Here is a 12732-nt window from a genome sequence, read left to right as displayed (position 1 = left end):
ATACACCAGCTTTTCGTGAAGTGACTTCATGTCACTTCAGCCAACTCACACAGTGAGTCTAGACACATCTAGAAACAGGCTTCTTGGAATTCCAAGTTTCCCTTCTGGCTCAATATTACAACATTAGACGTTCAAAATCTGCAACATCCTTTTAGTACAACTATTGCTTTTCTGACAGGCTCTTACTATGTTGCCCTGGCTGGCCTGCAACTTGATTTGTAGACCAGGTTATACTTGGATTCTCATAGATCCACCTGCTTCTGCATCCCAAGTGCTGGGATAAAAGCCATGCTTCCTATCCATCCCAGGACAACTTTTAAAGATGTAGTTCCAGTTGTTATTGAATGATAGCCTGGGCTACAGAAAAGATTTTCCCCAAACTCAAATATTAACCCCAGCCTCAGAAAGATCATGCAACAAAAGCTGGGCCACCCAGGAACATCTGTGGCCACAACAGCAACCTGTGTGTGCTGCACACTGGAGTTTGGTAGGTTTGACATGCCGGAAGAACATTTTGGCAGAAATGGGCTATCGGAGTACAAAACATGGACCCAACAAAACTACTCCTCAACCCCTTTCATTCCTCCCTCCCTCCCCCTCTCTCTCTTTTAATTTAATAGTTCTAAACCCAAACTCCAACTTTAATTCTAACTAAACATACAAACTCTACTAGTGAGATTTATAGTTAGTGAGAGTTTAAAAACTGCCAGTGCTGCCCTGTGTCGCCACTGACTTCTTGGATTGTGCTAAGTTCCAATGGGGGAGTGACCCTCCGTAGAAACCCCAAGGCCATTTCAGACACAAACCGGATTCTGGCGTTCTCTGGAAGATGGATGCGCTCCACTTGCCGTCCCGTTCACCTTGTGAAATCCGAACTGCGAACTCGTACACTGTGTCAGGGATCAGGTTGTCCACCAGGACGCGCCTGTTAGAGACTTGCTTGTAATCCCACCTGGCTGACTCTCCCTTCTCACGGTAGCGCACGGTGTACTGTCTATGAGAAAACCACACAACAATCATCCTGTGGACCAGAGTCTTTGAAGTGGGATTCCAGAGTCCCTAATGTTTGTTTTTCCCTGGTGACTTCTGAAAGTAAGCAGGGAGATGTGAGGAGAAAAATCTAAACTTTTGACCACATCATTGGCTCTAAGAATCTGCAGACAGGGTCCCTGGAAAGGTGTGGAAGACAGACCAAGAAATACAGAGTGCGTTGCTGTCCAAGACTCAGAATATCCCAGTGTTCCAAAGACCAAACAGAGAAGACAAAAGGAAGCGATAAAAGGAGGCAGGCAGAATTTATGAGCAGCTAATTTTTCAGTGATGTAGAGCACACGGGCTGAAGAATGTGACAATTCCAAGAACCAGAACTGACTCCAGGTAGCCAGGTAGCCAGGTACACACACACACACACACACACACACACACACACACACACACACACACGTGTTGTTGGTTATATGTGGAAGGCAGGAGGAGGTATCAGCTGAGGACTCAGCACAACAATGGACAGAACAGTCCTTCTCAGGAGAGTCCAGCTTCCTCTGGTTTCCAGCAAGATGTTGGACACCGAAGCCCAGGGTAAACATGAGCACTTCCTGTTGGGGGAGAGTATACGGCTGGATAAACACAGTGACTCTTCTGGGTCCCTCAATAGAAGCAGGCATCAGTCTACCAGCAGACAGTCAAGGCCATCCTGCACCTACTGTGGATCACAGTGTATATACCTTTATAATCTGAGCATTGTATTTCTCTTATTTCAACGTACGTCCCACTTTCTTGCTGTAGATAGGTTCAAAACTTAGCACCTAATAACCAGGCCACAAATATTTGGCTTCTTCTTGGTTGTTATAGACTATCAAGTCTTGGAACATAGAAACTTTTTTTACCCATATTCACTGGGTTTCTCTGCAATGTGGAAAATCATAAAGCTCACATAAAGATGATTGTAACTTGGTAAGATTGTTTTGGGCTGTTGCTACTACAAATGGATATAAAAGGCAGAACAGCACAACATCATGAGATAAGAGAAAAGGGGCTCTTGGTTACACACAACCAAGCAGGACATGACGAACTTCAGAGATCAGTAAATATCTACTGAGGGGCCATGTGTACAGCATCAGACCAACATCTACCAGTCTACATAAAAATCCATCCTGCCTTGACTCTTCAAGAAGACTACTCTCTCAGTGAACACTGCACAGAGGGAAACTGAGTCAGAGGAACAACAAATGTAGGACATTTCCACACATAAGATAAAAAGGAGCCCATGAGATGTGACTTCCTGTCCTAAGAATTTCACTCCCAGGCCTGATTTGATTTGCAGGAAATAGATTGTCACAGGGTACTGCACCATTCAACAGCAAAAGATTGGTCAGTTGGTACCCACACAGAAAAGAAAAGAAAGTCAAGCTGGAGAGATGGGTTAGTGGTTAAGAGCACTGGTCTCTTCCACAGGATCCAGGTTTGGTTTCCAGCATCCAAATGGCAGCTCACAACCATCTATAATTCCAGTTCCAGAATATCTGGTGCCTTCTTCTACCTCTGTGGGCACCAGTACATGCACATGGTACACATACATACATGCAATTCAAACATTCATGCACAAACAGTAAAATAAATAAATCTTTATAAAATTAAAAAAGAAAATTACTGAATTTATTTAAAGGCCAGAGAAGCTGTATTTCTCATACATAAAGATAAGAAATAAGCATGTGTACCTTGATGCGACAACTCTCTTCTGTTTTTCCACAAGAGGATCCACCCAGGCCACAAGTACAGACTGAGATGACATGACCCGGACACTGATGTCTTCAGGTACATCCAGCTCACTGTCTTCTGAAATGACAGTGGGCACACAGAAAGGCTCCTCTTACCATAGGCTCTATACTGACTTCCTCTGATCAGGCCCTGCCTAACTTTTAGTTGCTCATGCTTAACTTAGGTAAAATGAGATGAATAGAAAGCTAAGTGTCAGTATAAGGGGGGCAGATATGGTGGTTTGAAAGAAAATGCCCCCCAAAGAGAGAGGCACTATTAGGAAGTATAGCCTTGTTATGCCGGGCGGTGGTGGCGCACGCCTTTAATCCCAGCACTCGGGAGGCAGAGCCAGGTGGATCTCTGTGAGTTCGAGGCCAGCCTGGGCTACCAAGTGAGTTCCAGGAAAGGCACAAAGCTACACAGAGAAACCCTGTCTCGAAAAACCAAAAAAAAAAAAAAAAAAAAGAAAAAAGGGAGTATAGCCTTGTTGAAGTAGGTGTGGCCTTGTTGGAGGAAGTGTGTCACTTTGTGTGAGGTCTCTTTTGCTCAAGCTTCGCTCAGTGTGACACTCACACAGTCTACTTCCTGTTACTTGCAAGATGTAGGACTCTTCGCTATTTCTCCAGCACCACATCACACCATAGTAATAATAGACTGAGACTCTGAACTGTAAGCCACCACCTCAGTTAAATGTTTTCCTTGATAGGAGTTGCCATGGTCATGGTGTCTCTTCACAGCAATAGAAACCCTGACTAAGACAGGGGGAAATCTCCACTCTTGCTTTTCTTAACCATTATCTGAGAAGCACATAGTTCAGTGTAAAAGCTGCCTGAGCCCGTCGGTATGTGGAAGAGTGTAAAGGGGCATCTACGCCTTGGTAGAAAACGCTGCAAGAAACTCAGTGTTTGCTCATTACATGCTGTAAGTTTCTCAGAAATAATAAAGCTTTCATGAGAGCATATGTGTGGGGGGAAGAGAAGTTTACTGTGTTATTCCTTGGAGATCGTGACGTGAAGTAAAAATTCTGCTTTAAACAATGGTTATGAATTTCATGGGAGCCGATGTTAGACTCACATTTTAGAGTATGTGGTTGCAAGGCAGATTAAATATTATATTCCGATACAAGATAGAGTTGAGCTTGCCAGTTTCTTACTGGGGTTTACTTTTATAATCAAAAAATACAGTCACATGGCTCACTGACTTCGGTCTCTGACTAATTAAGACTCACAAGGTGTCTTCAACTTTGCTTGTAACTCTCTTCCTCTTGTTTTGGTTTTCTTTATACTTTTTTTTTTTTTTCAAAAGAATACAGATTTTACCTAAAAGGGGGAAGTTGGAACAGACCGTTAGAAAAGCTGTCCGTTCTCTACGGTAGTAATCAGTGAAGGATACAAATGGGTCAGGATCTAGGTGGGACATCCCTATGCAACGTGGAAAAACACAGTAAGTTCCAGTTTACACTGTGACTCCACTAAAGGATCGTGCTGGGGTTCCCTCCTATCCTGCCTAGTTTTTACTTTCAACCTGTCACAAGCTAGAGTCACCTTGGAAGAGAGAGCCTCAGCTGAAGAGCTGTCCTGATCAGATCGGCCTGTGGCCATGTCTACAAGAGATGACCTTGATTAATGTGGGAGGACCAGCCAGGACCCAGCCCTTGGGGCGTGGGCTTAGGCTGTCTAAGAAAGCTAGCCGAGTGTGAGCCAGTGGGTGAGCTTGGGGCAGTATTCCTTCACGGCTTCTGCTTCAGTGTTTGTCCTGACTTCCCTCAACGAAGAGACTGTCACCCAAAGGGTAATAGTGCATTAACCCTTTCCTCTCCTAAGCTGCTTTTGGTCATGGTGTTTATCACAGCAACAGGACGAAACTAGGCCACCTTAAATAGAGATTCATGGCCAGAAAATATCTGTGTAATTTGCTAATATTATGAGTGATGTAACAAATACCCATCAATGGATGTGAGACAAAATACACTTGAATAAGTGCACAAGGATTGGGCTCTTAGCGAACCACAGTTACGTGTTTTCATACTACTCTCAAGGTTCACACTTCTGCATAAAGTCAAGCACAGTGGTGTGTGTGTGTGCCTCTGTGCCACCCCAACACACCTATCCCTTTCTCCTGCTTTGTTCTGTGTCTCACTGGGGTCAGTTAACAGATGAACTAGACTGTGTCTTTCCGTGGAATGATGCCTTGCTCCCCCTGGCACAGCAAAGCAACTGTACTATGTAGCTGTCCATAACCCTCAGTGAAAGGAGTTTTATCAAAGAAACTCCCCTGTCTCTACACGTGAAAGAAAGATGTTCGTACCCTCGACACTCTGTCCCATGGACCCCTTCATTCCCCTTGAAATTCACCGATCACATCACCCCATCACAGCCAGCATCAGGTGGGAAACAGCATTCACACCAGACCACGGTTTCCCCAACTGCATCCCTGGAAACATACCTGAATTCTTGCGCTTTGTGAGGGCAGCCCTATAGACAGGCTGACTCGGCCCCTGGGAGTTGGTGGACTGCAGGGAGACCACATACACCGACTCAGAGGCTGTGGACCAAAGAGAAGGACATGGGATGGTGTCCTCACTTCTCCGGAGCCTATCTACCTAACGGCCTATAGCCCCTCCTCTGCCCTGCCCCAACTATGCTAAACACTTCAATTAGTCTTCATTTAGTTCTCATTATGCTTTACAGAGGCCCCTATCATTGTCTTTGTTTCATAGGTAAGGGCAGGCTCAGAGGGGTGAAGTGACTATTGAAGTCACAGAGTGGTTGGGGCTCCGGCTCCTATTGACTTCAGCTGAGGAAGGAGCAAGCCCTATGCAGCTGTCACAGATACATCAGAAAGTATCCAACACGAGACATACACTTCTCTTTGTACCTTGGTTATTGAATACTGGATGGAAATACAACCTCCAAACTGACACCAGCATCACCACCCAGTGACCCCAGGGCATCCCACATACACCTCATCAAAGCAAATTCTTGGCTGGTTCATTTCTCAGCCTCTGGTGTAGGAGAGCAGAATATTGTGTTTCACTTCCCAAGTGTCTCCCATTTGGCATCTTCCTGAAGGTCTTCAGATTTGCTTGTCTCCCGTCATTTACCACTCCTCCGTAGGGCCTGATCTCATCATCTCCTCTCCCTTCTGTAGTCCTGAGGCCCCTCCACCCCAGGGCTTACTCCATGTGTGGGGTCTCCTTTGACAATCACTTGGGAACTGCTACATCTCCCAGGGATTTCACTGACACAGAAGACCACCGATAAAATGTGTTTAATGATTGTCTAGGGACAAAATGTGTTGCTGACGTGACTTCAAGCCAGTCTCCAAGGTTCCTCAGTGTGTGTCCACTTCCTGCCGTGACCATGGCTGCGGCACCTCTGTGCTGAACAGTGTTAAAGTGTTGTACGGGATAAATCACAAAGACAGGCTTTCCAGGCAACAGCAGATCCAAGGGAATTCACTTTACCCTCATCCCACCCTGTCCTGAAGCAGGCATCTGTTCAGGCCTCCTTTTCACAGGAACCCACCGTGAGAAGCCCAAGCCGTCGATGAGACGACAATTCAAAAGATAACATACTGTAGAAGAAGCCCCAGAGGGGCCCACCCTGTGCGATGGTGATGTGAGCTCACGTATATCTTAGGTCCAAATTTGCTCACGTTTGGGCAGCATAAGAGCAAGTTTGTATCATCTTCAGGTGAGCAGAGGTGTAGTACTGAAGAGAAGAAAAACTAGCAGGGCCAGCCACGAAGGACAGGATGCTGCCAAATTATGTTTTAGTACTTGATATGAGTGAGACTCCTATGCAACTCCTATGGGTGTTCACATGAAATGCTCCACGTAAACAACACTTTCCCACGGTATTGGACCCACAAAGAGTGTCTCTACTCTTCGGCTGGAGAGCTGGGTGGAGTCTGGTCCATGTCATCAAACCAGAGCTGAACAACATGCATAATGAAGCCATCCAGCGGCAAAGGGACAGTTCAAGAATGAAGGACTGGAGTGACTCCAGATCGTTCTGTGGTTTCACACCAAGTCTCTCTTTCCACATCTGCTCTTTGCAAGCACACCCAGCCTGGAGCCTCCTTTCCCTTCCTTGGCTCTCTCGGCATTTCTTGTGGCATTGGAGAAGAGAGCTGGCTGGTGCCTTTTTGCTGGAGTCTGGGCTTTGAGATGGCTCAGAGGTTCTGTGTGGCTCAGAAGGACTTGTACCTCCTTGTGGGGACCAGGCAGACACAAAGAATACCACACAGTTTTCTCATGCTGGGAACAGCCAATCAAGGGACTTGATAGACACTCTCCTGGAGTGTCCACCAGGTAGCTGAACACAGCATCTGATAAAACAGAGACTTCTGGGATGCTTCAGAAAGAGGAGTATAGCTATCTGCTCAAGGTCTTCACCAGTTCAAATCTGAGCTACTCACACTGCAGCATAATCCAGGGAGCCAGGACTGGGCTATCAGAGTGCCCGCCTAGGCTCTCTAAGGATCTACACTTTCGCCCTTAGCAGATTAGCTCTCAGAGCAAATCAGCAGTGCAGGCCAGAGGCTTTCTTCCTAGAACTTTGTCTCCAGGAAGCTGCTCTCACCCAGGACTGTTCCCTGAGCTCAAATCACTGTGCACCATGCACGGCCTGGCTGTGAGTCTCCCTTCTACATGCTCTGACTCCACTCCCACATCCTATCATCTTCTGCTCCTCACCTATCTTGGAGAAGAACTTACCTTTCACGGCAGAGGTACCAAGCAAGGGGCACCATACTCCCTTCCCTGTGCTCCACTCACACTCCACAGGCCTGTGGGTGCCTCTTTCACCCCTTCCCACCCCAGCCTCTGTCCCCAATGATGCCCGTCTCCACCTCCAGCCTCCACGCCCCTGATTGATGTGAGCCTCCACCTCCACTGTCCACACCACAAGGTTAGCAAGAGCCTGAGAGGCATCAGACTGCACGTGGGTGGAAGAGACCAGATGTTTTACTAGGATCTTCTCAGTGGCCCCAGTAAGCCATAGCCTCTCCCTTGCCTGGATCTTGACCCCTTAGGAAATAAAAGAAACATGAACCGTGGGGACCAAAATACTTATCACTGGTAAAAGAGCAATTGGGAGACAACAAGACAAGGGACTTTCCAACTTGAGTGCTAGCACAAGACAGATGTGCTGCTAGGGCCACCCTGGACCCTTGAGTTTCTATAGCCTGGCTTCCCCCAGGAGGGTATATAAAGGGTCCCAGATATGTACCAGGTCATCAGGTAGATAAGGGGCAAGAGTGATGGGCCATTGGCACTTCCTCCACATGCAAGAGCCTTGGGGGCTACAGCATCTTCTCAGAGCATTGTCTGTGTCCCCCTCTAGCTTGCCAATAAAGGTAACGACCCATTAAGATGGACCACACAGTATCTCCTGATCCCAGCAAACGTGCCCACCAGCACTCCATAGCTATTGCTACCTTTGCCCAAAGGAAAGGAGAGAAGCCATCCTGGCAGGCCTCACTCAGCTCTCCTAGTGTTCAATCTCAACAGGACTCAGGGTTCAGGGTCTCAGGATTTGAAGAAAAAACTGCAAAGAACCAAGTGATGAGAACAGGACCATATTTTCCCTCCTCACCACACCTCACCTTGAGCAAAGTGTCCTGGCTCAAGGCATCTGTGTGCAGAAACAACTTAGAAAAAGTGTGGTCCTGCCACCGAACAAAGGTTAATGTGATGGAGGCCAAGACAGGGTGGGGCAAAGAGACGTAGTTTGAATGAGAAATGTCCCCATGGGCTTATGAGTTTCAGCACTTGGCCCCAAGCTTGTGGCACTGTTTCAGCAGGTGGTGGAACCTTCACAGGGTGAGGGTTGCTGGAGGAAGTGTGCCACCAGAAGCAAGTCTTATAAGTCTTGTAGCTGGTCCCTACTTCCTGTTCACTCTGCTTCTTGTTCTGCCGAGATGTGAGAAGTCCCAGCTGCACACTCCTGCTGCCAGAGAACGACCAGCCACCTTCTCCTCTGTGTTGGGTTCCATCCCCTCGACTGTGAGCCAAACTAGCCCCTTCCTGCCTAAAATTCCCTTAGTCAGGCATTTCGCCACAGCAAGGGGAAAAGTAACTAGCACAGAGCATAGCCTTGGATAATCATCACAGCCGGGAGACACACCTCACCCACTAAGACAGCGTTCTGTCTTGAGTGAGCGTCTCAATACTGCATGGAAGCATTGGGATTTCAGACTCACCGAGCTTTTTAATTTCATGTGATCTCTCATCTCTGGTCAGCGGGACATAATTCATCTTCCGGCCACTTTCCCCATAGCCCAGAAGAAAACCCCGAGATCGGCGTGGACTCTTGGCTCCAGACAGGCGCGGCGCCTTCCATGCAACGGAGAGCCTGTCATCGGAGGCTCGGACACGCATGCGCACAGGCTTGTTGGGCACTTCCTTTTCTTAAAAAGGACATGACACAGAAACAATTAAATGATGCACCACATGGAGCTTACATCATTGTATGTGAAATCTCTTCACACATTGAGTCTCATCAATTAACTGTGGGGCTTAAAACACTCTTTTTGGGTAACCTGTTAAGTTCAAGGGTGTATTCTCTCCACACGGTCTTCTATTTCTTGCCAAGAGGTCTCCTGAACTTAAAATGAAAATATTCCATGTGGTGGAGCTGCCAGCCACAGATCTTAGAGGCTTTATAATATTACTTTTCATCCATTTCCTTTCACCCCCTTTAGGCCAGACAGGCTTTATACTCTCTGATGAGGGCTAACAGTAGATACTAAAATACAGCAGAGAGTCATTAGGTGCTATTTATAACTGGCCTCCAGAAGGCTTCTGCTCTGTCATATTAAAAAGATAGCTTCCCTTGCTTTAATGAGCTAGACCAACCAATTTCGACCTGGAGTCTCTATTCCTACCCCTCTGTAAGTCCCGCCCCACAGCAAATCTTAGCTATGCCCCCACCATTGCCGCTATCATCAGGGTCTCTGGCTTTCTTACTAACGAATTAGCCAGTTTCCAAAAATCTTGAACTGACTTGAAATGTCCCCATTGTTAACTTTCTCAAAGTAATGTGTTCTGGGGGACACTAGTTACAGTTTTGTATCTGCACTGAGTAAGAGCTGACATGTTGAGGAACAAGGTTTACAGATCATGTGACCACCATGTTTGCCCATTTCTAACAGTGAATCACCTTCTGGCCCTCATTCGTGGATGCTGCTAAGCAGAAGAGCATCTCTCTAATCGTATAAGGCCGTTGCTTCCAAGCATCCTTTCTTTACCATCTACGTGGCAAAGCTCCACATAGCTACCTTAGCTCCAGCACCAATTCTGACTAATTCTATTAGACTAGAAATTCCAAGCTCAGATAAGATCTGAAAACTAATGCCATGATTAGCATGGGCTTCACCAACACACATGAACAGCCACTTCAGACAGTTACTCTGAAATGACCATCTCCAATGTTGTCCATCTAAGCAAAGGACCACGCTTTTGTGGGGTGCCTGGAGTTGCTTAATGAGCCACTGGATACCTCTCCTTAAAGTCATCTGAGAACAGTATATAAGTTGTAACAAATGTTTTCCCCCATATACAAAAGTTTAAACTTTTTGTAATTCAACAGAATGGTCCAGCAGAATGCAATGAGCAGCAGACCTCTCTCTGGAGTCCAGGAGAGACACTCGCGGATGCAGAGGTCCAACACTCTCAGCCTGCGCTTGCTTTTCATCCCTGAGTCGTCTCTAGTCAAGCAACTTGAAGGAGACCTGGTGTCCCCTGGACTATTCTGTCCTCAAGGATAGCTGCAGGTCTGTCTCTGAACAGATTCTCATTCGGAAAGCCCTGCACTCATGAGCAGACCACTGAGTGGTGATAAGACCTTTGAATTCTGTAGTGATGGGATGGACAAAGAGGAAAGGATGAAGTTCCCAGAGCAGGGGCCTTCGTCAAGACCACACACATTTGTTGGCTGTGGTGTGCATCCTGGAACTCTGATGCATGGTAGTGCCTATCAAGCATTAACCACACAACCGTATGGTAGAGACAACAGCTGTCCTATGGACTGTGTGACTTCTGCCACCAGTGGTTGTCAGTCTTCCTGCAGGGGCCCTAGAATGTGGCCAGGGCCCTAGAATGTGGCTGGGCCCACAGAACAGCTGATAACCCAACACAGTGACCTATGTTAGCTAGAACTTTAATGAAAGTCAGCAACAACCTCGCCCATCTGCATCCTGGTTGTCCACATAGTGCCTCGGGGCAAGGAAGAAGAAATTCATATCCAGGAAAAAAGCAAATAAAGTCACAGGGCCATTTAGTGTCAACCAGGGATGTGAAGCCACCCATTCTGATCCTGAGTGTTCTATCTGTTCAAACCTATGACTCGCTCCCCACACCTTCCCACTAGTCACCCCATTTCTACTACTCACAAGTGTGAAACAGGAGTTTGGGTCTAGACAGGCTCCCTGAGGAGTGGGCACACTATGCCCAGGACTCTGGCCAGAGGCTATTCCTCCCAGGACAACAGGAGTGTGGGTAAAAGTCACAAAGCGAGGGCCCACCCCCCTAAACTTCTCTTTCAAGGGTTTGATTTTCAAGCACTTTGAAACTTTCTTTTCCTTGTATTCTGGAATCTGTCAACTATCTTTTCCAGATCATCCAGGGAGCCTGTCTTAAAGCAGATGCGTGCATCCAGAAAACATTCCATATGGTTAGAATTCATTTGCAATTAAATGATTTAAGTTATTTTCTCTAAGCTGTGTGCAATAGACTCACAAAAGCCCTCCGATATTTTCTAATACACTCTGTAGATCTTTTATCTTGAAAGCAGGAAGTCATAACTGCCAACAGCAATCAGGCTCACACCCACCAGGGCAGAGCATATTAATTTCACAGTTGGCAGGGCATACTCCCCACATCGGTCTTAGCACAACAGAACCAGGTAAGTCACAGAAGACCTGTGACAGCTACACACTGTCCCCCTGCCAGGCTCAGAACAAAACAAGTGCCACCTGGCTGTAGACCAGGAGGCCAGGCAGGACTGGGTTGTCTCCTCCAGGTTTGTGTCACTGGCTTTACAAGTCAGCACATTTCTGAAGCTGTGGGGAATCAAACTTTTCTTTTCACCATGAAAAAGAAGAAGAAGAAGAAGAAGAAGAAGAAGAAGAAGAAGAAGAAGAAGAAGAAGAAGAAGAAGAAAGAGGCAAAAATTCCACTCGATGCTTTGCCCGGGTATAATTCTATGCTAGTTAAATGTGGCAGATTTTAAATCTGCCTGTAGATTGAGTCTACATCAAATCTACTACTTACAGGGGGACTCCAAGGATACTCCCTGACTACATCAGTTTCTTGTTCTGTGAGACTGTATATAACAGTAGGGTATAGAGCTTATGCCTATAAGCCCAGGACTTGGGAGGCTGAAGTGAACTGAAGGCCAGCCTGGGGTATATAATGGGTCCTGGGATAGCTTTGGCTACAGCAATTGCCTCACCAGCCTATGTCCATCATGAAGCCATTCTTTCTGGGCATATTCTGATACACAAACTCCTGAACTATCTCTGAATGGAGTCACAAAACTCTTGAACACACCCATTATTTACAATACAGTCCTGTGTCATCAACAGCAGAAACACACCCTGGGAAACGCATTGTACATGTTATGTGGTTGCTAAGGTGACTATGACATCACTAAGTGACATGATCTCCAGGGCCTTAGTTGTTTACACAGCCCACTGTGATGCAGCACCTGACTATACTCACTTGAAAGTCTCTTTAATGCCAGTGTCCTCTCCAATAAACAACCTCAATACTTTTAATTCTTTACTAAATGAGTTTTGGGGTGATAATTAAATAAAATTAACTATCTAATAATTACAAAGAAGGACTCTCAATTTCCTTATTTTTGGAATGGATCTATGAGACTATCATGCACCAGAAATATATCCTACCAATAACAGACAAAGAAGCTGAGAGGCAAAGGTGGGGGGAACATTTGGAGCTGGATGGCA

General features: G+C 46.4%; 1 protein-coding gene across 1 annotated transcript in view; it reads right to left on the bottom strand.

Moving 5' to 3' along the window:
* Fndc1 (fibronectin type III domain containing 1) overlaps positions 1-12732 on the bottom strand; it is a 61504-nt gene that overhangs the window by 36089 nt on the left and 12683 nt on the right. Inside the window, exons 4-7 of the mRNA XM_059272476.1 lie at positions 8965-9171; positions 5203-5301; positions 2718-2835; positions 807-994 (exon numbers count right to left, since the gene is read on the bottom strand). Of these exons, the coding sequence (XP_059128459.1) occupies positions 807-994; positions 2718-2835; positions 5203-5301; positions 8965-9171 (612 nt within the window). The remainder of the gene's footprint in view (positions 1-806; positions 995-2717; positions 2836-5202; positions 5302-8964; positions 9172-12732) is intronic.

The sequence above is a fragment of the Peromyscus eremicus genome, chromosome 8b (assembly GCF_949786415.1).
Source record: "Peromyscus eremicus chromosome 8b, PerEre_H2_v1, whole genome shotgun sequence".
Lineage (NCBI taxonomy): Eukaryota > Metazoa > Chordata > Mammalia > Rodentia > Cricetidae > Peromyscus > Peromyscus eremicus.
This window is presented reverse-complemented; position numbering and strand designations above follow the sequence as displayed.